A 27,773-nucleotide genomic window follows, 5' to 3' on the forward strand; every position below is an offset into this window, starting at 1 on the left:
TGCACCACATCAGCTGATGTGTTTGATATGTTCAGCTGATATGAATTCATTAAAAAAAGTCAGTTTGAATTGTGTAAATTTAAGGGAGACACCCCCCATACAATAATTTGGTGTGTGTATGTATTCAAATAAATGTCATTATAAATCCTGAATTGTGCTGCCTAGATGATTGCATTCATGTCTTACACATGAATTTGGCTGATCGAACTCTGTCTTCTTCTGTTGTAGATATTCTGAAAATAGAGTCAAACAGGAGCCCGACCATGTCTGCATTTACTATGAACACAGGTAGGAAATATTATACTTTATACATGTTGTAACTCTTTTGTTTCATGTCACCCACCACTTCTTCTCCCATCATGTTCTGTCTGTCCCCCCCCCGACACACACACACACTGAAAAAATCTAAAAATGAAATAAATAGGTATGCAGAACATTATCATTAATCACTCACTATCATAAATGTTATTCTTTAAAGATTTTAAAAACCTTTGTATACTCCAGGTCAGAATATTGACAGGCCTGCTTCCACTTCCATTACTCTTACAAAACAAACATCAGGTAATAAATGTAGAGATACAATTTTCATTACCTTCAATTAATCAGAAATGTTATATGTTTTAATCTGATATGACAAGTATGGCTTGTTTTATAGGTACTGTTCTTCATTCAGGTCTGACTGTTAGTACAACAAGTAACGTTGTCTCCACCTTCCTGACGTCTGTGAAACCACCATCAGGTGAGTTTATTAGTCATTCCAAAGTTCATGCTGATTGTTGTGCTGATATGAAGGTTGTTTAATACATATGAGAAACCCTGAATGTGTTTATGAAAAATGACATTTTTCTGAATGTACTCACTAGGTTTAAGTGTCAGTAATCCTGACACTAAAGAAAACACTTTCCCTGAAATCCCTCTGAAAACAACTTCAGGTGAGAATGTGACTTAATACTTTATTTACTTTTAAAATAGTTTCCACGGCTGAATTGTAATGCATTTATACACAGAACATGTATTTTGTTAAGAATGTGAGAAGTGAAACTGACATTTGTTCATGGTTTCTGTTGTTTCAAAGGAAAGTGGATCTTGAAGTTTGTAGTCATTGCAGCAGGTTGTGAAGTAACTGTGGGCGTAATGTTTCTGGTCTCTGCAGCTCTCTGCAACAGAAGAAGAGCAGGTGAGAATGTTGTTTCTGTAACCTTCTGATCCCAAGCAGCACCTACACAATCAGGCCTCTGATGATGACATACAACAGAGCAAGTCAAATCTTGGAGAGGAAGTCGATAAGGTCACATCGTTGTCAAGTTCTAAAATAATTGAATATTTAAAGTTTTATCAAATTTTCTTAAACTCATCCAAAAATGTTGAAATAATCAGACTCCTGATGTGCTCTGTGACCTCGTGGTTCCACTTACAGTTCAGGTTCTGTAACACGTGAGCATCTATTGGAGACCGTGAAGCTCGGACAAACAGCTTTTTCTGTTCAAGGTGTCAAAATGTGAATTGCCTTACCTGCAGAGCTCATACTGGATCCTGACTGGGATCATTTTAAACTCAAACTGAAACAGTTTTCAAGAGGACTCATTCTTGTAGTCATGTATGATCTAATGCTTCATGTTTTACATATTTTTATAGTATGATATATTTTTTTAAATATTTTTTTTGGCAATGTTTCTGTTTCTGTTTTTTAAAGGGAAAGGCATTGCAAACTAGCACAGGCTATAAATGATGTAGTGTGTGGCATCCCTTTACTTGATACATTCTTGTCCCTATGATTATTAGTTTAAGTAAATAATCACACGCAGAGATGTCTGGTGTAATTATCAGCTTGTCTTGAACAAGCAAGCAAGAGCTGAAGTTCACACCAGTAAACCATGAGTGTGGTCAACCACTTGTGCACTGAGACAAAAATAATTTAATTTCTTCGATCATTACACTCTGTTTCACACGAGAGCAAAACCCTGTTTGAGAAGGGATGTTTATAAATACAATGGGTTGGACTGCAAATTTATATTTATTAAATGAATCATCTTTTTATTAAAGACTTTGTCATTAAATAAACTTTTCCAAACTGTGTTTTTTCTTAAAACAGGTTCTGAGGAGCAGAAACGACAGGAGTCTGAAAGTCATCATGTAAGTCTGACATGAGAGATGGTGTTAAAAACATTGTCCATGTATATTAAAGGATGCTACAGATGTATTTATTTTCCCTCCCCCCTCCAGTACACCACGTGTTATTACTTCACAATCTCTGATGAGGCAGCTGTGTACAGCGCAGAAGGACTTGGTGTACAGCACTGTGGAGGCTCACTGAAGGACACCCTGCTTGTGTCTACAACTTACTACCACTGTAAATAGACTGTAGGAGTTGACCAACAATACCATATTCTATTTGACTAACTCGCATCGACACCTCTCTATTTCTCTCTCTCTCTTTCACACATGAAATATAACACAAGGTGTAAATGAAGTAAAATATTTATTTTTATTTATTCATAAGCTTTGTCAAACACATGGTTAACAGGGTAACATTCTGTGATCTTCTTCTTCATGCATCTTCATTTTGTCTGAAATGTCCTGCTTTCAAACGAGAAAGAGGAAATGGCAGAATAAAGCAAGTTTAACCTTTCTCTTATCTCACAGGTATTTGACATGATCAATATTGTTACCGACATTAAAAAGACTGGATTTTCAAAATAAACTTCAAACTATATGAATACAGAAAACTATGAAAGCAATGTTCATTTTTACTTCAGCAATTTATTGCCAAAAACATAGACGTCTCTGCATTCTTTCACGTTTGAAAAAAAAGTGTGTTTTACATTCTGCAGACTTTCACATTAGCCATAATATTTTCCAGTGAAATAAAGAAAGGCTTTTTAATGAATTGACACGAAATGCCTCTTCTCCTACTGCAAGCTGTTGACAGTCTTTCTTTCTCCTATTTAATATCAGCACACATTATAGAAAAGATGGTGAACTGTCAGCAATGCTCTCAGCAGACACCAGGAAATCCTGTTATTGTCTTGTTCTTTATCTGCACCGCATTATTTAAGTGTTTGGCATTAATGGATGTGAGTCTCAGTGCTACTGATTTGTATTTCGAAGAGCGCTGCCTTTGCAGAGGTATGAGTAAGTTCACATCTGATTGGCAATGTTCTCTGTGTTTGTCAGCATCTTCTTGTTGATTTAGTCCATACTGAAGTCCAGTCCTGCTGGTTGTGGTCACCTGCTGATGGTCGCTGCTATCAGGGGCAGCAGAGCCGCTGTAAGACCACTGGAGAGGCGTGTTGCTGAACCACACTCCATGGCATTTTCCTGCACAAACACAGTCGTGTGTTTAACATCTATGATGTACAGGGTGTCAGAGATCATGTCAACAGGAAGGCTGTAGCTTTTATTAACTGTGGAGAGAGATAGTGGATGCTAACAGATTTGTTGTGTTGATCATTTGGAACTTTTTTTTAAGGTTGTTTTGTCAATTATTTGACTTTACTACAGAGATCTGTGATAGAGATGAAAGCTTGTGTGTTATCTGTTCTGGCAAATGTGACAGTGCCAGGGTCATCCAAAAATGTAATTTTTTCAATAAAATGTTATAGGACAATATTTGAAAGTGAGTTAAAGTATAATAATTATGGAAAAGGGAAACCATCATAGATGGCTGGATATCATCATGTGCTCAGTGACACAACAGTCTCAGGAAGTCTGATACTCCAAAAGTACACAATATACAATAATAAGGACAAAACTAAAGATAATGTGTTTACATACCGAGAAGAAGATTAAACCATTGATATCACTCTATTATGTATGATAGAAATTGGATAGCTTAGCTTAGCATAACAGGGGAACACTTCTATGAGCACCTTTTAAAAAAACAAAATCACTCATTTATATGTGATATCATGTTTATTTTTATTAAACCTAGCCTTAAATAAAAAACAAGTTTTAGTTTTGATGGAGTTTCTGTGTTGGACTGTATTACTACCTGGAGCAGTGAGTAACTTCATGAAGATTGATTGCCAAACAAGCAGTTAACACTTCAGGAAGTCACTGCTACTGTTTGTCCCTTTTGCTTTAGTACCAACATGACTTTAAAGACATTCAAGTAAACCTTCACTCAATGAATGCAAACAATTAAGCACACATTCTCATACCTCAGGGTGGAAAGGATGACACGACTCAGGTTTTTTTCTGTCCTTCTGAAACTTCAGTCTGTCACACTTGAGTGACTCGTTGTGTTCAAAGGAGTCAAAGATGTAAATAAATCGCCACAGTTCACAGCTTCACCCACATCGCAACTCATATAACATGATTTAAAATTAAACTATTAAGGTGTGTAACTAGAGGACAAGATATAAGAAAGCAAATGTAATGAACTGAAAAGTAAAAAACTTGCACATTATCTCACTAATCATGCAAGGATAAAATGTTTTTAAGAAACGTTTCCACATATCAAACATCTGTGTTTCCTCTAGAAAGGATATACATAATCTCGATGGGGTCCATGGTTACTGGAGGAGCACTGCTACAGTCGCATTTATTATCCACAACCACCATGAAGAGGTTACTGCTGGGGATCTGCTGTATAACAAAAGATCTGCAGAGACAAATAATAGAATTATAATACGATAGTATTAGACTGGTTTCATGTTCAACAGGTGTTGTTAGAAAAGAGGTCAATCAGTTCACGAGTCCCTGGTCTGAAGTCGTACCTGATACAGCCGTCACAGTCAATGTTGCCTGTCGTTTCTTTGATGGTGCGTTCAGAGACAAACGCAGGGTATACTGTATCACACGGCACCATCATGGTTTTACCCCGAGGTCTCTGAGCTGAAGGCGGACAAAGCTAGTAAAGTTAATCTGGGCCACAGACATTCATTAAAACCACAGATCAACAGAGTATATTTCCATCTCTCACTCATACTCTCCCAGACATCCATACCTCTGTTTCTCACATTCAAACAGTAAAATGACCACCATGACCATCAGCTACTTCTACCTTTCACTGAGAGATCGACATTCCACCAGCTGTACAGATTAAACTCCAGCAGGAATCTTTAAGGCAAAACACAAACATCAATTAATACAAATGTTTACAGTGACTTACAGTGGAAAATATATAATGGATCAACACAAGGAAAAGCTTTAGTAACTAATTATATTTCTATATAAAAGATTTTAAGTAGCTCATAAACACATTTATTACCATCCAAGCACCAGAACCAAACGAATGAGTTCACATATCTATCCTGAAACTTTTTAACAGTTACTTGACTGATTGAATTGAAGTTCAATTGAAGGCTTTAAAGAGTGATAAACATCTCTTTTCTTCCTGTATTTTTAATTATACAAGTGATGATTGTCTTATTTCATATACAACACTGTTAGTAGTTATAAAGCTTTTGGATAAAGAGTTACCACACTTTCTCCAATTTGTTTTGTTCTTACATGACAAGTTTCGTCAGGAGCCACTTCACAACAGAAAAGGGCTGAAGATAAAAGAGAGACAATATGATGTCAGAATCTGTATGCAGGAGTGAAATCATGTCTAACACTGTTTTAATGTCTGAGTTCATTTTGAGACTGCTCCACATGTCACTGATATTTTCTTACCCAGTGTTAACCACAAACTCAGACATCAGGTGTATGCTGATGATTTGTTCTCTGGTCATGCCAAAGTACGTACAGTATAGAGCAGATGAACGGGGAAGATTGCTTCTAATGTCTCTGACTTTAAATCGGCTCTTTCTGCATACTCACGTCTGATAAAGTGCGTGCACTGTCGCTGCTCCCGGCGTACTCTCTGCACAGGGCCTGATAATCGTACAGCGTGATCCTGCAACACAAACAGAGAGGCAGAGGTTTTCATAAACATTAAATATGAAAAAGCATGACAGCATGCTTTCGAGCTCAGGTTTAATGTGTGCATGCAGTGAACGCGCGGTGACATATTGTATTGTATTTGTGACCTTTTGAAAGAGCCCATCTGGAGAAGTTTGTTCATCACAGCACCCTCCACCTCTCCAAAGAAGAGCCCTGTCTGAGAGAGAAGTTATGTCAGGGTGCACAGGCAAACAATTAAACACAAGCAGTGGGGTGGTCAAAATAATGGGAACATCCAGTGAGAAAAGGAGCAAGTAAAGTTTAAAAAAAATAATAATGATGCGTTGCAGCGAAAGATACAAGCTGCAGCTCACGTACAGGATTAACCAGATGCTTACTAAAATCAAGACAAAATATTCTTAAATAATTATCTATAAAACTGAGCAGATGTCCGTCTTGTCCATAAACAGACAGATTTATAGTTATTTGATGAACAGTATGTGACCACCTACGTCATCACTTTGAAACATCTCTGTGAAGTGATCCAAGTTGCAAGAACAAAAATAAGAATCTGTCCCTGCCCTGCGGAGCAGGCCCCTGAGGAAGGATTACATTGACCCTCGTGCAGTGATTGGACAGATGCTGGATACGCTTGGCTCTCTGTCAGTGACATTTAAAATTGGCCCCTCCTTTTGGCAGCACAACTTCTTTGTGCTGAGAGAGTCTACTCAGGATGTATTGCTTGGTCTGGACTTCTTGGCAGAAAACCGTGCACTACTGGACTTGGGGCGGAGAGTGTTACAGTTATGGGATATTACTGTGCCCCTGCTCCAGGGTGGGGAATTGGTACCTGGCTGCTGTAATGTGTCCCTAGCTGGTGTGGTGGCCATTCCCCCCTTGAGCGAAGCCTTGGTGCTAGCCAATGTCCGTTCCCCCACAGGGGCCAGCGTTCCCACTGCAGGCTTCTACGGCTATTTGGAGCCCAACATTCCTGAGACGACTGGACTGGTGGTAGCTCACACAGTGACCAGGGTGAAAGATGGTGTGACTGTGGCTCGCGTCCTCAATCCCACTGGTAGAGCCGTTGAGCTTAAACAGGGTCTTCACTTGGGTGAATTCTACCCGGTTCAGGAGACTGATGTGACACCACTTGTTCCCCCCCCGTAACTGAGTCAGATCATCCGCCATCTGCTGCTCTCCCTGTCACACTGGATGGATCGCCTGTCATCGAGCAACAGAGGGCAGAGCTGTCGGCACTGCTGAAGAGATTTAGTAGTGTGTTCAGCCTGCCGGGCAGAAATACTGGCAGGTGCACGCTCGTCAAGCACCATATAAGGACTGGTGACCATCCGCCCATCAAACAGCGTGCCTATCGGGCGTCTCCTGAGAAAAGGGCTGAGATCGACCGTCAGGTAGCTGCACTTCTGGCTGATGGTGTGATGGAGGAGAGTTGCAGTCCATGGGCTTCTCCTGTGGTGCTGGTTAAGAAAAAAGGGGGTGATTGGAGATTCTGCATTGATTATCGTCGCCTCAACTCGGTGACGATCAAAGACTCTCATCCTCTCCCATGGGTTGATGACAGCCTCGACGCCCTCTCCGGCTCTTCCTGGTTCAGCACCCTCGACTTCTCTAACGGCTACTGGCAGGTGGAGGTGGTTGAAGAGGACCATGAGAAGACCGCCTTCAAAACTGGCCGTGGCTTGTACCAATGGAGGGCCATGCCGATGGAATTAATTCACCAGCCACCTTGCAGCGCATGATGGAGCTGATCCTCACAGGTCTGCCATGGCATATCTACATGGTGTATCTGGATGATATATTGATATACAGTCGCACATTCAAGGACCACCTCGCCAACCTGGAGGAGGTCTTGACCAGGATAGAGTCTGCGGCCCTGAAGCTAAATCCTGGCAAGTGCCACTTTGCCAGGGATCACGTGGTGTTCCTGGGCCATGTGGTCTCCAGACCCGGCGTCCAACCTGATCTCTCCTTCTGAGGTTAGAGCTTTTGTGGGTCTCTGTTCATATTACAGGCGATTTGTGAAGATTTTTTTACAGTTTGCAGCCCCACTTAACCGCCTTGCTGGGAAAAATGTGCCTTTTGAATGGACTGCTGAGTGTGAGATGGCTTTCACATATCTTAAACGTGTGCTCACATCGTCTCCAGTGGTCACATTGCCCAGCTTTGCACTCCCGTTTAAAGTCTATACGGATGCATGGAAGGACTCTGTTGGGGCGGTATTGGCACAGGATGTGGACGGCTTGGAAAGGGTCATTGTCTATGCCAGCCAGGCTCTCACGCATGCACAGAAGCGCTGGTCCACCTTTGACAGAGAGCTGTGGGCCGTGCGTGAGTTTAGACATTATGTGGGACTGTCTGCCTTTACAATTGTGACTGATCATCACCCACTGCTGGGACTCAGGCACATGGCCATCGATAATGACCCCATAGGACAGAGGGGTCGTTGGGTGCTGGAGCTGGACCCTTTCAATTGGACCATTATGCAGAAGGACGGCCCTAGCCATAAAAATGCGGACGATCTTTCGTGCAGGCCCGTTTCCCCCGGCTCTGTTGGGGTGACAACAGACCATGTTGTGTGCTCAGTAGACTGCCCTCCGGTCTCACCAGGACCACGATCTGACCTACAGACTGCTTATTCTCTCTGCTGCACTAACTCCGAACTGCAGGTCGCACAGCGCGAAGACTCTGACATTAGTGTGGTTCTGGCCTGGCTGGAGCATAACGCAGCACAACCACCTCGCAGGCGCCTGGTTGACCGCCCTCTGCAACGGGTGGCCGCAGATATTCTGGAACTGCCTGTGACATCTCGGGGGAATAGGTACGTGTTGGTTGTGGAGGATTATTTTACTAATTTTGTTAATGTGTACGCTCTTCCAAAACAGACTGCTCACACGGTTGCTTACTGTCTTTTTGAGGATTATGTTTTGGTGCATGGAGTCCCTGAGGTCCTGCACACCGACCAAGGCCACCAGTTTGAGGCGGACGTGATTCAGGGTCTCTGTCAAATGTTGGGGATCAAGAAAACGCGCACCACAGCGTACAATCCGAAGTCGGATGGATTGGTGGAATGCCATAATCGTACTCTGATTGACCAGCTTTGCTCAGATGTTGCTCTTTCGTGGGGGCGAATGGGACAGTTATGTAAAACAGGTCGCTTTTGCATGCAACACTTCTAGACACGCCAGCACCCGGTTCACCCCCTTTTACCTCATGCATGGTCGGGAGGCGCGTGTCCCTGCTGATGTGCATGTGCCTGGTGTTGTTTCAGACTTGCGGGGGGCCGGATCTCTGCCATGGTATGTGTCATCCATGGTGGATGGACTGGAGGCTGCTTTCTCAGACAAAAACTGTATTATGACGCTGATGTTTGCCACCATGCCTATGATGCGGGAGAGATGGTGTGGTTGAATAATCCCACTGAGAGCCGCACGAAGCTGGCGCCACATTGGAAGGGCCCATACCGGGTCACGGAGGCGTTGGTGTCTGGAGGTGAGGCTGCACTGACTTACTGCATCAGCAACCCTCTGGACTCTCTGGAGAGGACTCAGGTGGTTCACCATGACAGACTGAAACGTTATACTTTGCCAGTGCCTTCAGGGACTGTTGGTGGCTCCCCTCCTACCTCCTAAGTATCTCCTCTTTTGGGGGCTTCGCCACTCCCGTTGTCGCCGCAGAGGGTTGAGCAACAACTGACTAGGGGTGTGGACATGAGTCTGTATGGGGAGTTTTCGGGGCCTGAACTAGTGCAGTCATGCAGGGGGCGTGTCCTGCGACCACCTTCACGTTTTCAGGATTTTGTGAGTTTCTGAGTTTGATGCTTGGTGTTTAATTCCCTCTTTCTGGGATGTTTTTTTCATGTGTTTTTGCTGTTCATGTTAAGTATGTTTGGGTGACAACAGTGATACAGAGGTTGTGTGATGTTTATCACATTTAGAGTGAGGTGTCCCTAGAGAGTTACCATAGCTGCCGTAAAGCAGTTGTTGTTGTTGTTATCCTGTTGCGGTACACAGGCGTGTGTGGAATAAAGTGGAAGCCGTGGATAAAGAAGCTCCCCGTCTATGTGCCGTTTATTAGTTTCTTATTAAGTGTATACGGTCCGATGAACCCAGAAAGCTTGGTTACAATAAGCTACATGTTTCCATTATTTTGACATTAGGCTACAATCAACTATGTAAATGCATTTCAAATGTTTCTTGCATCTCTTTAGCGTGCATGGTGCGTATGTTTAAATGTTTTTTTGTATGTTTTTGTATTTGTATTCACCTTCAGTAGCCGACATAAGACATTTTATGTCTGCATAACATATTTCCCGTTTTAGAGTTGAAGTAAATTATTCATGAACAGTTTAACTGAAGCTTTACTATGCTTTCTTTTTTTATGAAAAAGCTTTAGAACAAAAATGAATGAGACTTTAAATTATGAAAAGATGTGCTTACTTAATTTGATGTTAATTTATCTTAGTGTTTTTCTTTTTAAGAAAGCAACAAGCCAGGCAAAGAGAAAACACTGACATAAAAAAACGTCTTTTCTTTCTCAGCCAACACTGCGGTAGTTTCATCCTAAATAAAGATCACCAGAAACCATGAAGGTCTGTGTTTATGGCCTGTCCGTTTGTGCGACTTGACTCTGCCTGCTGTGGTTGTGGCAATCAAGTTCTGTAAAACGACACTTCTGTTATCACACTCACATGATTGAGCTTCATCATGGCTGGACACCTGCTGCTAGTCATCTTCATGTGTAAGTTTATTAACCTCGTTTCTGTTCTTTCACTGAATGTGTTTGTGTATGTAATTACTAACCAGATTAAACACTGATGAATTCTAATGCTGGATTCACATATATTGGTTTCTTTGTGCTTTGTTATACTTTTACACAGAGAAATACATTAGCTTAGTGATGTACTCACTAATCTGTCTCCTTTGTTTACACACTTTTCTTTAAAAGGTTCATTTCCTCAGTTAAAAACACAAGGTCAGTTCTTGATTTTAATAGCTCTCATGTGTCATTTATTTTATACACATATTATAACAGTTAAGTACCTTTTCTATATTGTAATGCTCTACATGAAATCACAATAGTTTAACTGAATTTTTCAGCTCTTCTTCCACCTGCTCTGACAGTGGATCCAGCAGTGATCACAGAAACAGACTCAGTCACAGTGAACTGTCAGCTTCCATCTGTTTCTGTGTCCATGTGTTATTTCCTCATTATGAGACAACGACCTGCCAAAGCACTCCCATGTCTGCAGACTCTGACAGGAACTGAGCTGCTGAAGATGTCACATCAGAGTTCACCTGCTGAGGTTAAAGTCACATGTTTTTACCTGAGTGGATCACAATCTCCTGAGAGTGCCGAGACCTCCATCATCATTCGAAGTGAGTGAGAACTGCTATGGGATGATTATTTTGACTACTTGCTACGGTATCAGCAAAATTAAAAATGGTACTTTACGAAAAAAAAATTAAAATAAGAAACACTTTCTCGTCATGTCATCAAATACAATAAACCAACAAATTAAGTGTAACAAATAATTCATTTAATTTAATCTGACATTTGCTTAATTTTTCAGCTTCTCATCCACCTAAACTGACTGTGAATCCACCTGTGATCAACGAGACAGACTCAGTCACAGTGCACTGTCAGCCTCCACCATCTGTTTCAGTGTCTAAGTGTTTTTTTTACACTCTGAGTGGAGAAATAACACTCTCCTGTCTGCAGACTCTGATAGGAACTGAGCTGCTGAAGATGGCACAACAGGATTCACCTGCTGAGGTTAAACTCACATGTTTCTACATGTCAAAGTTCGGTGACAAGGAATCTCCATCTCCACACAGTGAGACATCCTCCATCACCATACTCAGTGAGTGACAGTTTATAATCAAGATATAATCAAAACAAGAGAAGTAGAGATGTTTTTTTAAACATGAGCACATCAGATTATACAAGAATATATTATTTAAAGGTCACATATTATGCACAATGCACTTACAATGTTTTTTCTGACACTAATATGTGTCCCTAGCCTGACGACAAACTCCTCAATTATGAAAAAGTTCTTCCTCTACATCTTTTGCTCGCTCCACTTTTCAGAAAATGTGTGCTCAAACAGGCTGTTTGAAGATTTTCTCTTTGTGACATCACAAAGGGCAGTAACCCCTCCCCCAGGCAGGTGACACTCCCACTGCTAGGTGTTTGTTCTGCCCTCTGAGTCTGCCTTTCCACTGTAAACAATACGACATGGTGCAAGAAAGCCAAAGCCAGGCCAAGCCGTTCCAGAGGGGCGTGGTCAGACACAGCTCATTTGAATTTAAAGCTATAGACACAGAAACAGTTCTGAGCATGGCTTAAGTACAGGGGGTTAAAGGCATGCTAAAATACAGGATCAGAGTGGATTTTCAACAAGAAAACTCAAAGACATGTTTTGGGGACCTCTGAGAGTTATTTAAGCTTTTTGAAAAGGAGTATCATATGTGACCTTTAAGTTTGTTTTGAGTCACGTGTGTACAGGGTTTTATCACAGCTTGACTGCTAATGCCAGCAGTGTTTGAAATATCACACCCTCTTACAAATAACTTGATGGTAGAGTATCAGGTATTTGACAAATTATTTGTTTTAGTATTTGTTGATTTTTTTTGTTTGTTTTTATTTTTGTTTGGTTGTTTTAATCGTATAGCACTGAGTAACTTGTTTTTGAATTGTGCTATATGAATAAAGGTTTTATTGTATTTATTATTAACAATGAAACTTCTTTTTGTAGGTCAGAAACCAAAGCTGAGTCTTCATCATTCTCCTGGGGATTTGTTGCTCTTTACCTGCTCTCTGCCTGTATCTGCTAATCATGATACAAGATGTCACCTGTACTTTGGAGAAGCAAGTCGTCCAGTTAAAACAAAAACCATAATGAGACAAACAAACAAAAAAAAACAGTCATTTTGCCAGTTTTATGTCAATATCCTTAATGTTCTGAGTCAACTTCGTTCAGTTCAACAAAGCGATGCCAGCTGTGATTACACATTAGGAGATAAACCCGACTCTTTGTCTCCTCGGAGTGATGGATACAGCTTGACGTGTAAGTCAGAAAAGATGCAGGTACATGATTCACTGCTGCATCACTTCAGCTGATGTGTTTGATATGTTCAGCTGATATGAATTCATTAAAAAAAGTCAGTTTAAATTGTGTAAATTTAAGGGAGACACCCCCCATAGAATAATTTGGCGTGTGTATGTATTCAAATAAATGTCATCATAAATCCTGAATTGTGCTGCCTAGATGATTGCATTAATGTCTTACACATGAATTTGGCTGATCTAACTCTGTCTTCTTCTGTTGTAGATATTCTGAAAATAGAGTCAAACAGGAGCCCGACCATGTCTGCATCCACTATGAACACAGGTAGGAAATATTATACTTTATACATGTCACCCACCACTTCTTCTCCCATCATGTTCTGTTTGTCGTCCCCCCCCCCCCCCGGCACACACACTGAAAAAATCTAAAAATGAAATAAATAGGTATGCAGAACATTATCATTAATCACTCACTATCATAAATGTTATTCTTTAAAGATTTTAAAACCTTTGTATCCTCCAGGTCAGAATATTGACAGGCCTGCTTCCACTTCCACTACTCTTACAAAACAAACATCAGGTAATAAATGTAGAGATACAATTTTCATTACCTTCAATTAATCAGAAATGTTATATGTTTTAATCTGATATGACAAGTATGGCTTGTTTTATAGGTACTGTTCTTCATTCAGGTCTGACTGTTAGTACAACAAGTAACGTTGTCTCCACCTTCCTGACGTCTGTGAAACCACCATCAGGTGAGTTTATTAGTCATTCCACAGTTCATGCTGATTGTTGTGCTGATATGAAGGTTGTTTAATACATATGAGAAGGCCTGAATGTGTTTATGAAAAATGACATTATTCTGAATGTACTCACTAGGTTTAAGTGTCAGTAATCCTTACACTAAAGAAAACACTTTCCCTGAAATTCCTCTGAAAACAACTTCAGGTGAGAATGTGACTAATGGGATGTCATGGATATGCTACTTTTTTGTGTGCTTTCAAGACACAGATATTACATATTTATATGCATGAACTGTTGATAAAACAAGTACTATGGACTCAGATTCATGTCACTTCATCAAAGAACTTGCATGCATTGATGTGGAGATTTTTTAAATAATATTTAATGGCTGTGTACTCACTAGGTTTAAGTGTCAGTAATCCTGACACTAAAGAAAACACTTTCCCTGAAATCCCTCTGAAAACAACTTCAGGTGAGAATGTGACTTAATACTTTATTTACTTTTAAAATAGTTTCCACGGCTGAATTGTAATGCATTTATACACAGAACATGTATTTTGTTAAGAATGTGAAAAGTGAAACTGACACTTGTTCATGATTTTTGTTGTTTCAAAGGAAAGTGGATCTTGAAGTTTGCAGTCATTGCAGCAGGTTGTGGAGTAACTGTGGGCGTAATATTTTTGGTCTCTGCAGCTCTCTGCAACAGAAGAAGAGCAGGTGAGAATGTTGTTTGCATGTCTCATAAAACACAAATAAATATGTTTATAATCTTTGTTGTGGAAGCTGCATGTACACAGTCACTGCATCTTCAGATTTAATCAGTCTGAGAGGGTTAAACAACTTATTTAAAGATATAAGCACCATAATTACATTAGAATCCAGTCAGGGACTTTATTCTAGGAATATGCTTTACCAGGATTATAACACAATGCATTTGTTTTACCAAGAGTATTATAATATATTAATACACTCTGTATTTCCATATAAGTTATTGTGTAACCTCCTGGTCATAAGCAGCACCTTAACAATCAAGCCTCTGTAGATGATATTCAACAGATCAATTCAAATCTTGGAGAGGAAGTTGATAAGGCCACATCATCGTCATGTTAAAAAAAAAATGAAATTGAAATGAAAGTTTTTAAATTTTATCACGTCTTCCAATCTTAAACTCAATCACCAAACTCTTGATGTGCTCTGTGACCTCGTGGTTCCACTTACAGTTGAGGTTCTGTAACACATGAGCATCTATTGCTTTTTCTGTTCAAGGTGTCAAAATGTGAATTGCCTTACCTGCAGAGCTCATACTGGATCCTGAATGGGATCATTTTAAACTCAAACTGAAACAGTTTTAAAGAGGACTCATTCTTGTAGTCATGTATGATCTAATGCTTCATGTTTTACATATTTTTATAGTATGATACTTTGTATACTTTACTGTAACTTTTTATTTTGTATATTTTATTGTTGAGTTTGTTTGGCAATGTTTCTTGTGTATCTGTATTTTAAAGGCCCATCTAGAGATAAGCATTGTAAATTAATTTAGGCTATAAATGATGTAGTGTGTGGCATCCCTTTACTTGATACATACAAGATTATTACATAAGATAAATAATCACACGCAGAGATGTCTGGTGTAATTATCAGCTTGTCTTGAACAAGCAAGCAAGAGCTGAAGTTCACACCAGTAAACCATGAGTGTGGTCAACCACTTGTGCACTGAGACAAAAATAATTTAATTTCTTCGATCATTACACTCTGTTTCACACGAGAGCAAAACCCTGTTTGAGAAGGGATGTTTATACATACAATGGGTTGGACTGCAAATTTATATTTATTAAATGAATCATCTTTTTATTATAGACTTTGTAATTAAATAAACTTTTCCAAACTGTGTGTTTTTTGTTAAAACAGGTTCTGAGGAGCAGAAACGACAGGAATCTGAAAGTCATCATGTAAGTCTGACATGAGAGATGGTGTTAAAAACATTGTCCATGTATATTGAAGGATGCTACAGATGTATTTATTTTCCCTCCTCCCCTCCAGTACACCACATGTTATTACTCCACAATCTCTGATGAGGCAGCTGCGACAGCGCAGAAGAACTTGGTGTACAGCACTGTGGAGGCTCTCTGAAGGACACCCTGCTTCATACTGTACAAAGGGAGGGACAGCTTAAACGCCTACATATTTTTAACCTTTTGTTCAAAGTTGGCCAGTCTGATGAACTACTTACATGATTTTTTTCTTGGTTTAGTCAAAATATAAGACTACGCTGAATTATTTCAAATTGTTGTGACTAGTGCTTAAAAAATGCATCTTGATATACTCATAAAAGTAAGAACTGCTCTCAACATGTTTTTTATTCAATGTACTTCTTGTCTAAGACTTTTTTTGTCTTTGCATTTTAAATACTATCGCATTCGTCTACAACTTACTGCCACTGTAAATAGACTGTATGAGTTGACCAACAATACCACACATATGCTATGTCACTGACTCGCATAACCACCTCTTACACACACACACACACACACACACACACACACACACACACACACACACAGAGACAGACACACACACACACACACACACACACAGACACACAGACACACACAAACAAAATATAACACAAGGGGTAAATGAAGGAAAATATTTCTTTGTATTTATTCATAAGCTTTCTCAAACACATGGTTAACAGGGTAACATTTTGTGATCTTCTTCATGCATCTTCATTTTGTCTGAAATGTCCTGCTTTCAAACGAAAAAGAGGAAATGGCAGAATAAAGCAAGTTCAACTTTTCTCTTATCTCACAGGTATTTGACATGATCAATATTGTTACCGACATTAAAAAGACTGAATTTTCAAAATACATTTTTAACTAAACATTCCACAAAAAGTAAGGAAATTTGTGTTTGGTAGATAATTTTTTTGTTGTAACAATGATATCTTGGCAATAAATCTTACACAGTTGGAAAGCCTGTTTATTTCCCTCTTTAAAATTGTGCCACATTTGCAAGGAACATGTATTTTTGGGATAAGCAACAGAGCTATGGAGTTAGATCAGTCTCAATATTCACAAATGCACACAGAAGGATTCACAAATGTATTTCTGATTCACACACAAATATTTATAGTTTTGTATGTAATAGAAATCCACAAATATATAAACTGTTCAGTCTGCGTTTACAAATTGTTTGTCATTTGTGAAGCTCACTGCATTTGTGTGTGGGATTTTTGAGACTCCCCTGCTGTGGTTAGATTCACAATTGCACTTTTTTAGCAGGGAAATGCATTTGTGTATATTGAGACTGATCTAACTCCATACAGAGATGAGTATGTGGGTTGCGCCCATGAAAAACTTGCCAAATCTTCCACCAAAAACAAATGAGACTTTAAAGTATGAAAAGACGTGCTTACTTAACTTAACGTTTATTTATCTTAGTCTTTTTGTTTTTCAGAAATCAACAACCCAGGCAAAGTCAGCCTAAAAAAGTCAGCTCACACTGCATTAGTTTCACTCTAAATATAAACCACCGGAACAGTGAGCGTTTAAAAACAGTCTGTGGCCTGTCAGTTTGTGCAAATGGACTATTCAAGGTCCATGTAGTCAGACACACAAGTGTAGTCTTTAAGGATTATTGAACACTCATATTATTGAGCTTCATCATGGCTGGACACCTGCTGCTAGTTATCTTCATGTGTAAGTTTATTAAGCTCTTTCTGTTCTTTCATTGACTATGTATGTAATTACTAACCAGATTCATCACTGATGAATTTCAATCAGGGCTTTAAATTAACACCCGCCTTTTGTGGGTAAAAATTAAATTTGGCATGTAACATTGTAGAGTTACTAGCCATTTTGGCTGGTGATGAATGAAGCAAATATCACTACCTCTGTTTGAATCGGCAGGCTGCAGAAACGACAAGTCAGTGTTGCCAGATTGGGCTGTTTTCTGGCAAGAAATTTGGGTGTTTTTGTGTGTGTTTAGATTTTCAAACATAATCTTGGTCTGGGAACACTGCTTGGTGTACTAATCCGTCATTTCCCATGAACACCTATGTTGTGATGTTTCATACAACAGTTGACTACGGGCCTTTGTTTTCCCCGGGGTTAAGGTAAAGTGGATAGTGAAAGGGGATAGGAGGGACAATTCGGATGCACCCTTAGCCTAGAAGTGATTTAAGAACATTCTCAGAGCAACTCTGAGCAGGGAATGGACAGAAACTTTTATCTTAGTGACGTGGCGGGTTTGACCCCATTGCTAGGTATAACACATTTTTTCAGAAGCTGTGATTTGTTAATCAAAAAGTTGAGATTAAAAAGTCAAACATATATTCTAGTCAGACATTGTGTAATTATGAACACTTTGAAATTAACATATGTGTGATAATTTGAAAGACGTACTTTATAAGTGTATAGCCTACAAGATGTTTGAAATCACATGCCCACTTGTGCAGCAGCTTCTTCACATGCTGATAGTTACAACAGCAGGTAAAGATAGGATGCACCTGTGGAGGTAACCAGAAACTCAACATGCATGTCTCACTTTCTACTGAAAAAAGTCAAAGACGGATTGAAATGTCTGTACAAATAATCCTGTTCTGCCCAACTATAAGTCAAAAATATTCTTCATGTAGTGTTTGGAGAACATTTCTTCATTTTCTCCTCAGCTTGAGAAAATCTTCAGCCTGTTAAAAGTCCTCCTAACAGTTTTACACCTTGGGGGCTCTCTTAAGGGTTCAGACACTTTGTAAATAACTTTCATCTTTACAAGGATCTAGTCCTAACTTTGAGGGAAATTGTTAGAAAATGTCCGGATCTGAAGAATTTTCTGAGAATTTTGTCAGTAGGAGCGACTCTTAGTATTTAGGAGGCTTCATGAATATGGCCCCAGAAGAGCAAAAAAGGAAGGCTGCTGCCGACACATAGGACAATGAAGATTACAGAGGATGGGAAAAGAAGAAGAAAATTAGGACTTTTATTTTTAATGGCTGTTGGGTTGTGAGTGGCTCGTACATTTTGGCTGGTGGAAAATCTGGCTGCCTGTTAACTTTAAAAATCTACTAGCCATGTTGGCTGGTGATCAAAGATGTTAATTCAAAGCCCTGATTATAATGCTAGATTCATATGTATTGGTTTCTTTTTGCTTTGTTATAGTTTTACAGAAATACATTAGCTTAGTGATGTACTCATCACTAATTAATCTGTTTCCTTTGTTTACACACTTTTCTTTAAAAGGTTCATTTCCTCAGTTAAAAACACAAGGTCAGTTCTTGATTTTAATAGCTCTCATGTGTCATTTATTTTATACACATATTATAGCATTTCAGTACCTTTTCTATATTTTAATGCTCTACATGAAATCACAATTAGTTTAACTGAATTTTTCAGCTCTTCTTCCACCTGCTCTGACAGTGGATCCAGCAGTGATCACAGAAACAGACTCAGTCACAGTGAACTGTCAGCTTCCATCTGTTTCTGTGTCCATGTGTTATTTCCTCATTATGAGACGACGACCTGCCAAAGCACTCCCATGTCTGCAGACTCTGACAGGAACTGAGCTGCTGAAGATGTCACATCAGAGTTCACCTGCTGAGGTTAAAGTCACATGTTTTTACCTGAGTGGATCACAATCTCCTGAGAGTGCCGAGACCTCCATCATCATTCGAAGTGAGTGAGAACTGCTATGGGATGATTATTTTGACTACTTGCTACGGTATCAGCAAAATTAAAAATGGTACTTTGCGAAGTTTAAAAAAAACAAGAAACACTTTCTCGTCATGTCATCATGTACAATAAACCAACAAATTAAGCGTAACAAATAATTAAATTTAATCTGACATTTGCTTAATTTTTCAGCTTCTCATCCACCTAAACTGACTGTGAATCCACCTGTGATCAACGAGACAGACTCAGTCACAGTGCACTGTCAGCCTCCACCATCTGCTTCAGTGTCTAAGTGTTTTTTCTACACTCTGAGTGGAGAAATAACACTCTCCTGTCTGCAGACTCTGACAGGAACTGAGCTGCTGAAGATGGCACATCAGGGTTCACCTGCTGAGGTTAAACTCACATGTTTCTACATGTCAAAGTTCGGTGACAAGGAATCTCCATCTCCACACAGTGAGACATCCTCCATCACCATACTCAGTGAGTGACAGTTTATAATCAAGATATAATCAAAACAAGAGAAGTAGAGATGTTTTTTAAACATGAGCACATCAGATTATACAAGAATATATTATTTAAAGGTCACATATTATGCACAATGCACTTACAATGTTTTTTCTGACACTAATATGTGTCCCTAGCCTGACAACAAACTCCTCAATTATGAAAAAGTTCTTCCTCTACATCTTTTGCTCGCTCCACTTTTCCGAGAATGTGTGCTCAAACAGGCTGTTTAAAGATTTTCTCTTTGTGACATCACAAAGGGCAGTAACCCCTCCCCCAGGCAGGTGACACTCCCACTGCTAGGTGTTTGTTCTGCCCTCTGAGTCTGCCTTTCCACTGTAAACAATACGACATGGTGCAAGAAAGCCAAAGCCAGGCCAAGCCGTTCCAGAGGGGCGTGGTCAGACACAGCTCATTTGAATTTAAAGCTATAGACACAGAAACAGTTCTGAGCATGGCTTAAGTACAGGGGGTTAAAGGCATGCTAAAATACAGGATCAGAGTGGATTTTCAACAAGAAAACTCAAAGACATGTTTTGGGGACCTCTGAGAGTTATTTAAGCTTTTTGAAAAGGAGTATCATATGTGACCTTTAAGTTTGTTTAGAGTCACATGTGTACAGGGTTTTATCACAGCTTGACTGCTAATGCCAGCAGTGTTTGAAATATCACACCCTCTTACAAATAACTTGATGGTAGAGTATCAGGTATTTGACAAATTATTTGTTTTAGTATTTGTTGATTTTTTTGTTTGTTTTTATTTTTGTTTGGTTGTTTTAATCGTATAGCACTGAGTAACTTGTTTTTGAATTGTGCTATATGAATAAAGGTTTTATTGTTTTTATTATTAACAATGAAACTTCTTCTTTTTGTAGGTCAGAAACCAAAGCTGAGTCTTCATCATTCTCCTGGGGATTTGTTGCTCTTTACCTGCTCTCTGCCTGTATCTGCTAATCATGATACAAGATGTCACCTTTACTTTGGAGAAGCAAGTCGTCCAGTTGAAACAAAAACCATAATGAGTCAAACAAACAAAAAAAAACAGTCATTTTGCCATTTTTCTGTCAATATCCTTAATGTTCTAAGTCAACATCGTTCAGTTCAACAAAGCGATGCCAGCTGTGATTACACATTAGGAGATAAACCCAAGTCTTTGTCTCCTCGGAGTGATGGATTCAGCTTGACGGGTAAGTCAGAAAAGATGCAGGTACATGATTCACTGCTGCACCACATCAGCTGATGTGTTTGATATGTTCAGCTGATATGAATTCATAAAAAAAAAGTCAGTTTAAATTGTGTAAATTTAAGGGAGACACCCCCCATAGAATAATTTGGCGTGTGTATGTATTCAAATAAATCTCATTAGAAATCCTGAATTGTGCTGCCTAGATGATTGCATTAATGTCTTACACATGAATTTGGCTGATCGAACTCTGTCTTCTTCTGTTGTAGATATTCTGAAAATAGAGTCAAACACCAGCCCAAAAAAATCGATAAAATTGAATGAAATAGATATGTTAGCCGTTAGTACAATAAGTAACGTTGTCTCCACCTTCCTGATGTCTGTGAAACCACCATCAGGTGAGTTTATTAGTCATTCCACAGTTCATGCTGATTGTTGTGCTGATATGAAGGTTGTTTTATACATATGAGAAACCCTGAATGTGTTTATGAAAAGTCATTATTCTGAATATCAGTTATAGTGAACTGATAGCTGCTCACTGGTCCTCTACTGGGATGTCATGGATATGCTACTTTTTTGTGTGCTTTCAAGACACAGATATTATATATTTATATGCATGAACTGTTGATAAAACAGGTTCTATGGACTCAGATTCATGTCACTTCATCAAAGAACTTTATTGATGTGGAGATTTTAAAAATAATATTTCATGGCTGTGTAATTATGAACACTTTGAAATTAGCATCTGTGTGATAATTTGTAAGACATACTTTAATAGTATATAGCCTAAAAGATGTTTGAAATCACATGCCCACTTGTGCAGCAGCTTCTTCACATGCTGATAGTTACAACAGCAGGTAAAGATAGGATGCACCTGTGGAGGTAACCAGAAACTCAACATGCATGTCTCACTTTCTACTGAAAAAAGTCAAAGACGGATTGAAATGTCTGTACAAATAATCCTGTTCTGCCCAACTATAAGTCAAAAATATTCTTCATGTAGTGTTTGGAGAACATTTCTTCATTTTCTCCTCAGCTTGAGAAAATCTTCAGCCTGTTAAAAGTCCTCCTAACAGTTTTACACCTTGGGGGCTCTCTTAAGGGTTCAGACACTTTGTAAATAACTTTCATCTTTACAAGGATCTAGTCCTAACTTTGAGGGAAATTGTTAGAAAATGTCCAGATCCAAAGAATTTTCTGAGAATTTTGTCAGTAGGAGCAACTCTTAGTATTTAGGAGGCTTCATGAATATGGCCCCAGAAGAGCAAAAAAGGAAGGCTGCTGCCGACACATAGGACAATGAAGATTACAGAGGATGGGAAAAGAAGAAGAAGGACTTTTAATTTTTAATGGCTGTTGGGTTGTGAGTGGCTCGTACATTTTGGCTGGTGGAAAATCTGGTTGGCTGTTAACTTTAAAAATCTACTAGCCATGTTGGCTGGTGATCAAAGATGTTAATTCAAAGCCCTGATTATAATGCTAGATTCATATGTATTGGTTTCTTTTTGCTTTGTTATAGTTTTACAGAAATACATTAGCTTAGTGATGTACTCATCACTAATTAATCTGTTTCCTTTGTTTACACACTTTTCTTTAAAAGGTTCATTTCCTCAGTTAAAAACACAAGGTCAGTTCTTGATTTTAATAGCTCTCATGTGTCATTTATTTTATACACATATTATAACAGTTAAGTACCTTTTCTATATTTTCATGCTCACAATTAGTTTAACTGAATTTTTCAGCTCTTCTTCCACCTGCTCTGACAGTGGATCCAGCAGTGATCACAGAAACAGACTCAGTCACAGTGAACTGTCAGCTTCCATCTGTTTCTTTGTCCATGTGTTATTTCCTCATTATGAGAGGACGACCTGCCAAAGCACTCCCATGTCTGCAGACTCTGACAGGAACTGAGCTGCTGAAGATGTCACATCAGAGTTCACCTGCTGAGGTTAAAGTCACATGTTTTTACCTGAGTGGATCACAATCTCCTGAGAGTGCCGAGATCTCCATCATCATTCAAAGTGAGTGAGAACTGCTATGGGATGATTATTTTGAGTACTTGCTACGGTATCAGCAAAATTAAAAATGGTACTTTGCGAAGTTTAAAAAAAACAAGAAACACTTTCTCGTCATGTCATCATGTACAATAAACCAACAAATTAAGCGTAACAAATAATTAAATTTAATCTGACATTTGCTTAATTTTTCAGCTTCTCATCCACCTAAACTGACTGTGAATCCACCTGTGATCAACGAGACAGACTCAGTCACAGTGCACTGTCAGCCTCCACCATCTGTTTCAGTGTCTAAGTGTTTTTTCTACACTCTGAGTGGAGAAATAAGACTCTCCTGTCTGCAGACTCTGATAGGAACTGAGCTGCTGAAGAGGACACAACAGGGTTCACCTGCTGAGGTTAAACTCACATGTTTCTACATGTCAAAGTTCGGTGACAAGGAATCTCCATCTCCACACAGTGAGACATCCTCCATCACCATACTCAGTGAGTGACAGTTTCTTGATGCTGCATCATATAATATAATACATAGATTTTCAACAAGAAAACTCAAAGACATGTTTTGGGGACCTCTGAGCGTTATTTAAGCTTTTTGAAAAGGAGTATCATATGTGACCTTTAAGTTTGTTTAGAGTCACATGTGTACAGGGTTTTATCACAGCTTGACTGCTAATGCCAGCAGTGTTTGAAATATCACACCCTCTTACAAATAACTTGATGGTAGAGTATCAGGTATTTGACAAATTATTTGTTTTAGTATTTGTTGATTTTTTTGTTTGTTTTTATTTTTGTTTGGTTGTTTTAATCGTATAGCACTGAGTAACTTGTTTTTGAATTGTGCTATATGAATAAAGGTTTTATTGTATTTATTATTAACAATGAAACTTTGTTTTGTAGGTAAGAAACCAGAGCTTACTCTTCATCATTCTCCTGGGGAATCTGTGCTCTTTACCTGCTCTCTGCCTGTATCTGCTAATCATGATACAAGATGTCACCTGTACTTTGGAGAAGCAAGTCGTCCAGTTGAAACAAAAACCATAATGAGACAAACAAACAAAAACAAACAGTCATTTTGCCATTTTTCTGTCAATATCCTTAATGTTCTGAGTCAACTTCGTTCAGTTCAACAAAGCGATGCCAGCTGTGATTACACATTAGGAGATAAACCCGACTCTTTGTCTCCTCGGAGTGATGGATACAGCTTGACGTGTAAGTCAGAAAAAATGCAGGTACATGATTCACAGCTGCACCACATCAGCTGATGTGTTTGATATGTTCAGCTGATATGAATTCATTAAAAAAAGTCAGTTTGAATTGTGTAAATTTAAGGGAGACACCCCCCATACAATAATTTGGTGTGTGTATGTATTCAAATAAATGTCATTATAAATCCTGAATTGTGCTGCCTAGATGATTGCATTCATGTCTTACACATGAATTTGGCTGATCGAACTCTGTCTTCTTCTGTTGTAGATATTCTGAAAATAGAGTCAAACAGGAGCCCGACCATGTCTGCATTTACTATGAACACAGGTAGGAAATATTATACTTTATACATGTTGTAACTCTTTTGTTTCATGTCACCCACCACTTCTTCTCCCATCATGTTCTGTCTGTCCCCCCCCCGACACACACACACACTGAAAAAATCTAAAAATGAAATAAATAGGTATGCAGAACATTATCATTAATCACTCACTATCATAAATGTTATTCTTTAAAGATTTTAAAAACCTTTGTATACTCCAGGTCAGAATATTGACAGGCCTGCTTCCACTTCCATTACTCTTACAAAACAAACATCAGGTAATAAATGTAGAGATACAATTTTCATTACCTTCAATTAATCAGAAATGTTATATGTTTTAATCTGATATGACAAGTATGGCTTGTTTTATAGGTACTGTTCTTCATTCAGGTCTGACTGTTAGTACAACAAGTAACGTTGTCTCCACCTTCCTGACGTCTGTGAAACCACCATCAGGTGAGTTTATTAGTCATTCCAAAGTTCATGCTGATTGTTGTGCTGATATGAAGGTTGTTTAATACATATGAGAAACCCTGAATGTGTTTATGAAAAATGACATTTTTCTGAATGTACTCACTAGGTTTAAGTGTCAGTAATCCTGACACTAAAGAAAACACTTTCCCTGAAATCCCTCTGAAAACAACTTCAGGTGAGAATGTGACTTAATACTTTATTTACTTTTAAAATAGTTTCCACGGCTGAATTGTAATGCATTTATACACAGAACATGTATTTTGTTAAGAATGTGAGAAGTGAAACTGACATTTGTTCATGGTTTCTGTTGTTTCAAAGGAAAGTGGATCTTGAAGTTTGTAGTCATTGCAGCAGGTTGTGAAGTAACTGTGGGCGTAATGTTTCTGGTCTCTGCAGCTCTCTGCAACAGAAGAAGAGCAGGTGAGAATGTTGTTTCTGTAACCTTCTGATCCCAAGCAGCACCTACACAATCAGGCCTCTGATGATGACATACAACAGAGCAAGTCAAATCTTGGAGAGGAAGTCGATAAGGTCACATCGTTGTCAAGTTCTAAAATAATTGAATATTTAAAGTTTTATCAAATTTTCTTAAACTCATCCAAAAATGTTGAAATAATCAGACTCCTGATGTGCTCTGTGACCTCGTGGTTCCACTTACAGTTCAGGTTCTGTAACACGTGAGCATCTATTGGAGACCGTGAAGCTCGGACAAACAGCTTTTTCTGTTCAAGGTGTCAAAATGTGAATTGCCTTACCTGCAGAGCTCATACTGGATCCTGACTGGGATCATTTTAAACTCAAACTGAAACAGTTTTCAAGAGGACTCATTCTTGTAGTCATGTATGATCTAATGCTTCATGTTTTACATATTTTTATAGTATGATATATTTTTTTAAATATTTTTTTTGGCAATGTTTCTGTTTCTGTTTTTTAAAGGGAAAGGCATTGCAAACTAGCACAGGCTATAAATGATGTAGTGTGTGGCATCCCTTTACTTGATACATTCTTGTCCCTATGATTATTAGTTTAAGTAAATAATCACACGCAGAGATGTCTGGTGTAATTATCAGCTTGTCTTGAACAAGCAAGCAAGAGCTGAAGTTCACACCAGTAAACCATGAGTGTGGTCAACCACTTGTGCACTGAGACAAAAATAATTTAATTTCTTCGATCATTACACTCTGTTTCACACGAGAGCAAAACCCTGTTTGAGAAGGGATGTTTATAAATACAATGGGTTGGACTGCAAATTTATATTTATTAAATGAATCATCTTTTTATTAAAGACTTTGTCATTAAATAAACTTTTCCAAACTGTGTTTTTTCTTAAAACAGGTTCTGAGGAGCAGAAACGACAGGAGTCTGAAAGTCATCATGTAAGTCTGACATGAGAGATGGTGTTAAAAACATTGTCCATGTATATTAAAGGATGCTACAGATGTATTTATTTTCCCTCCCCCCTCCAGTACACCACGTGTTATTACTTCACAATCTCTGATGAGGCAGCTGTGTACAGCGCAGAAGGACTTGGTGTACAGCACTGTGGAGGCTCACTGAAGGACACCCTGCTTGTGTCTACAACTTACTACCACTGTAAATAGACTGTAGGAGTTGACCAACAATACCATATTCTATTTGACTAACTCGCATCGACACCTCTCTATTTCTCTCTCTCTCTTTCACACATGAAATATAACACAAGGTGTAAATGAAGTAAAATATTTATTTTTATTTATTCATAAGCTTTGTCAAACACATGGTTAACAGGGTAACATTCTGTGATCTTCTTCTTCATGCATCTTCATTTTGTCTGAAATGTCCTGCTTTCAAACGAGAAAGAGGAAATGGCAGAATAAAGCAAGTTTAACCTTTCTCTTATCTCACAGGTATTTGACATGATCAATATTGTTACCGACATTAAAAAGACTGGATTTTCAAAATAAACTTCAAACTATATGAATACAGAAAACTATGAAAGCAATGTTCATTTTTACTTTAGCAATTTATTGCCAAAAACATAGACGTCTCTGCATTCTTTCACGTTTGAAAAAAAAGTGTGTTTTACATTCTGCAGACTTTCACATTAGCCATAATATTTTCCAGTGAAATAAAGAAAGGCTTTTTAATGAATTGACACGAAATGCCTCTTCTCCTACTGCAAGCTGTTGACAGTCTTTCTTTCTCCTATTTAATATCAGCACACATTATAGAAAAGATGGTGAACTGTCAGCAATGCTCTCAGCAGACACCAGGAAATCCTGTTATTGTCTTGTTCTTTATCTGCACCGCATTATTTAAGTGTTTGGCATTAATGGATGTGAGTCTCAGTGCTACTGATTTGTATTTCGAAGAGCGCTGCCTTTGCAGAGGTATGAGTAAGTTCACATCTGATTGGCAATGTTCTCTGTGTTTGTCAGCATCTTCTTGTTGATTTAGTCCATACTGAAGTCCAGTCCTGCTGGTTGTGGTCACCTGCTGATGGTCGCTGCTATCAGGGGCAGCAGAGCCGCTGTAAGACCACTGGAGAGGCGTGTTGCTGAACCACACTCCATGGCATTTTCCTGCACAAACACAGTCGTGTGTTTAACATCTATGATGTACAGGGTGTCAGAGATCATGTCAACATGAAGGCTGTAGCTTTGATTAACTGGGGAGAGAGATAGTGGATGCTAACAGATTTGTTGTGTTGATCATTTGGAACTTTTTTTTAAGGTTGTTTTGTCAATTATTTGA

General features: G+C 38.8%; 6 protein-coding genes across 10 annotated transcripts in view; 4 read left to right on the plus strand and 2 right to left on the minus strand.

Annotated features, from left to right (window-relative positions):
- The window catches only part of LOC114921186 (uncharacterized), a 30,512-nt gene extending 14,047 nt beyond the window's left edge, over window positions 1-16,465 (plus strand). Inside the window, exons 5-11 of one of the 4 annotated variants that reach the window (XM_065954806.1) lie at window positions 229-288; window positions 505-561; window positions 656-739; window positions 864-932; window positions 1,076-1,177; window positions 2,093-2,133; window positions 2,224-3,609. In XM_065954806.1, the coding sequence (XP_065810878.1) occupies window positions 229-288; window positions 505-561; window positions 656-739; window positions 864-932; window positions 1,076-1,177; window positions 2,093-2,133; window positions 2,224-2,358 (548 nt within the window). In that variant the 3' untranslated portion in view covers window positions 2,359-3,609. Of the gene's footprint in view, window positions 1-228; window positions 289-504; window positions 562-655; window positions 740-863; window positions 933-1,075; window positions 1,178-2,092; window positions 2,134-2,223; window positions 3,610-15,708 lie in introns of those variants that run through there. The other 3 variants (XM_065954807.1, XM_065954804.1, XM_065954805.1) reach the window with 3 other exon arrangements.
- On the minus strand, window positions 2,463-6,077 carry LOC136179216 (voltage-dependent calcium channel subunit alpha-2/delta-3-like). The gene is made up of 8 exons (XM_065954811.1): window positions 5,976-6,077; window positions 5,767-5,842; window positions 5,455-5,495; window positions 5,006-5,061; window positions 4,719-4,836; window positions 4,490-4,603; window positions 4,161-4,242; window positions 2,463-3,318 (listed from the first exon to the last, which is right to left on the minus strand). Exons 1-8 carry the CDS (start codon window positions 6,008-6,010, stop codon window positions 3,226-3,228), a joined length of 615 nt encoding a protein of 204 aa, XP_065810883.1. The 5' UTR covers window positions 6,011-6,077; the 3' UTR covers window positions 2,463-3,225.
- On the plus strand, window positions 10,240-14,899 carry LOC136179237 (uncharacterized). Its single transcript, XM_065954962.1, has 11 exons — window positions 10,240-10,587; window positions 10,795-10,821; window positions 10,947-11,225; window positions 11,420-11,710; window positions 12,608-12,919; window positions 13,184-13,243; window positions 13,442-13,498; window positions 13,593-13,676; window positions 14,069-14,137; window positions 14,281-14,382; window positions 14,886-14,899. The coding sequence occupies exons 1-11, from the start codon at window positions 10,554-10,556 to the stop codon at window positions 14,897-14,899; spliced, it is 1,329 nt and encodes a 442-aa protein (XP_065811034.1). The 5' UTR covers window positions 10,240-10,553.
- A 786-nt stretch (window positions 16,466-17,251) lies between the features above and the next one.
- LOC136179253 (uncharacterized) lies at window positions 17,252-21,080 on the plus strand. Its single transcript, XM_065955067.1, has 5 exons — window positions 17,252-17,366; window positions 18,906-18,932; window positions 19,059-19,337; window positions 19,527-19,817; window positions 20,716-21,080. The coding sequence occupies exons 1-5, from the start codon at window positions 17,333-17,335 to the stop codon at window positions 21,078-21,080; spliced, it is 996 nt and encodes a 331-aa protein (XP_065811139.1). The 5' UTR covers window positions 17,252-17,332.
- Window positions 21,081-22,557: 1,477 nt separating this feature from the next.
- Window positions 22,558-26,753, plus strand: LOC136179214 (uncharacterized). Of its 2 annotated transcripts, XM_065954808.1 has the most exons (11): window positions 22,558-22,650; window positions 22,766-23,044; window positions 23,234-23,524; window positions 23,936-24,247; window positions 24,512-24,571; window positions 24,788-24,844; window positions 24,939-25,022; window positions 25,147-25,215; window positions 25,359-25,460; window positions 26,376-26,416; window positions 26,507-26,753. In XM_065954808.1, exons 1-11 carry the CDS (start codon window positions 22,569-22,571, stop codon window positions 26,639-26,641), a joined length of 1,512 nt encoding a protein of 503 aa, XP_065810880.1. In that variant the 5' UTR covers window positions 22,558-22,568; the 3' UTR covers window positions 26,642-26,753. The 2 variants fall into 2 exon arrangements, with proteins under 2 accessions (XP_065810880.1, XP_065810881.1); XM_065954809.1 differs by lacking the exon at window positions 24,788-24,844.
- LOC109997399 (voltage-dependent calcium channel subunit alpha-2/delta-3-like) overlaps window positions 26,746-27,773 on the minus strand; it is a 33,714-nt gene continuing 32,686 nt past the window's right edge. The window contains exon 40 of the mRNA XM_065954803.1: window positions 26,746-27,601. Within this exon, the coding sequence (XP_065810875.1) occupies window positions 27,509-27,601 (93 nt within the window). The 3' untranslated portion in view covers window positions 26,746-27,508. The remainder of the gene's footprint in view (window positions 27,602-27,773) is intronic.

This window comes from Labrus bergylta, chromosome 5, assembly GCF_963930695.1.
Source record: "Labrus bergylta chromosome 5, fLabBer1.1, whole genome shotgun sequence".
In the NCBI taxonomy this organism is placed as follows: Eukaryota; Metazoa; Chordata; class Actinopteri; order Labriformes; family Labridae; genus Labrus; species Labrus bergylta.